Source organism: Amphimedon queenslandica, unplaced genomic scaffold (assembly GCF_000090795.2).
Source record: "Amphimedon queenslandica unplaced genomic scaffold, v1.1 AMPQUscaffold_2586_Cont25412, whole genome shotgun sequence".
Lineage (NCBI taxonomy): Eukaryota > Metazoa > Porifera > Demospongiae > Haplosclerida > Niphatidae > Amphimedon > Amphimedon queenslandica.
This window is the reverse complement of record NW_003557079.1, coordinates 1-1313: the sequence shown is the minus strand read 5'-3', so window position 1 is coordinate 1313 and position 1313 is coordinate 1. Positions and strand designations below refer to the sequence as shown.

At 29.5% G+C, this 1313-nt stretch overlaps 1 protein-coding gene across 1 annotated transcript; it reads left to right on the top strand.

The window, feature by feature from the left end:
• Window positions 1-286: 286 nt before the first annotated feature.
• LOC109593178 (proteasomal ATPase-associated factor 1-like) lies at window positions 287-845 on the top strand (the record flags this gene model as incomplete). The annotated part of the gene is made up of 3 exons (XM_020008377.1): window positions 287-411; window positions 494-576; window positions 659-845. Coding segments are annotated over 3 exons (369 nt in total), but the record flags the coding sequence as incomplete, so codon positions are not given.
• Between the last annotated feature and the right edge of the window lie 468 nt (window positions 846-1313).

The following is a 1313-nucleotide window of genomic DNA, read 5'->3' as shown; positions in this document are numbered from 1 at the left end:
ATTCATAACTTTTCCAATTCACGCCTAGGGTGGTCTATACATGTACTTATCTTGTGTGAAAAGTTTGATCTGATTCCAATTAAATTTTGAATTTTTACGAATTTTTTAAGTTACTCAAAAATCAGGCAAAAGTACCTGTACTATAGTACAGTCATTGGCCAAATCTTACTGAAAATGAAAAGGAGAGAATTTTTATTTTTACAATTTTTATCTGATGCATATACGTGTACATGTTATCATAATTATCTTCATGTGTTATAAGTATGTCCATTATATTAATTTATAGATCAGTAATTATGTTCATAATGATCCTGCTCCTTTAATGAGAGGAGTCACCATTGATAGTGAGGATAAACTAATTATTGGAAATGAAAATGGAGAACTGATACTACTGGACTTAAGACATATCAAGTAAGAGGAAGAGAGAGAGGGGGGGAGGGATAGAGATTCAGTAGATAATGCTTCCAGTGAACTGTATTGTATGTTTATACAGGTCACCATTAAAGACAATGAGATTATCATCATCACCAATATGTTCACTGTATTATAATAATAATAAAGTATTAGTAGGACACAGTAAGTAACACATACTCCCTCATCCTCTTTTCTTCTTTGAGTTCTTTTATATTTTATTTTATTATTTCTTTTTTTACTGCAGAGAATGGGGTGTGCATTAATTGGAGTTATAATGATGACACATTACTCAATGATCATATAACTGGTACTGATATTGATCCAATAAGTTCAATAGTGAGAAGACATCATGTGACATACACTAGTTCTAGGGATGGATGTGTACGTATCTATGAGAACATTTAAGGAATACATTATAAACTTAACAATAGCAACCAATTTACTTGCTTTTATATTTGATTTACAATCTGTTAAAATTAATTATACAGTACAAAAATGTTGATATCCTCTCTTGAACAAATTCAATGATTATCAGTATTAAGTTGTACTCAATTATTTGTAATAATGAGCAAAATTTAGTGAAAAAAAATGAAATAAGAATGCAATAAATATCAATTTTGTCCTGCCTATCAAAAAGGATCTAGTTCAAACCTTACCATAGTTGGATAAGTACATAATACTCATAGCATAAGGATTTTAGGCATTCAACAAGTGTTATTTCACTGACTAGTTAATACTGTATATTTTCTTTTTCATTTGCTGAAACAACAAAACCGATGAAAAATATAATTAACAAAATGCACTCATAATGTCTAAATGTAAATTTATTGTGGTTTGTGTGGTTGTTCTTTTTTGTGTTCATCAATCAATGTCTTTTATGATCTTCACCCTTGACTGCA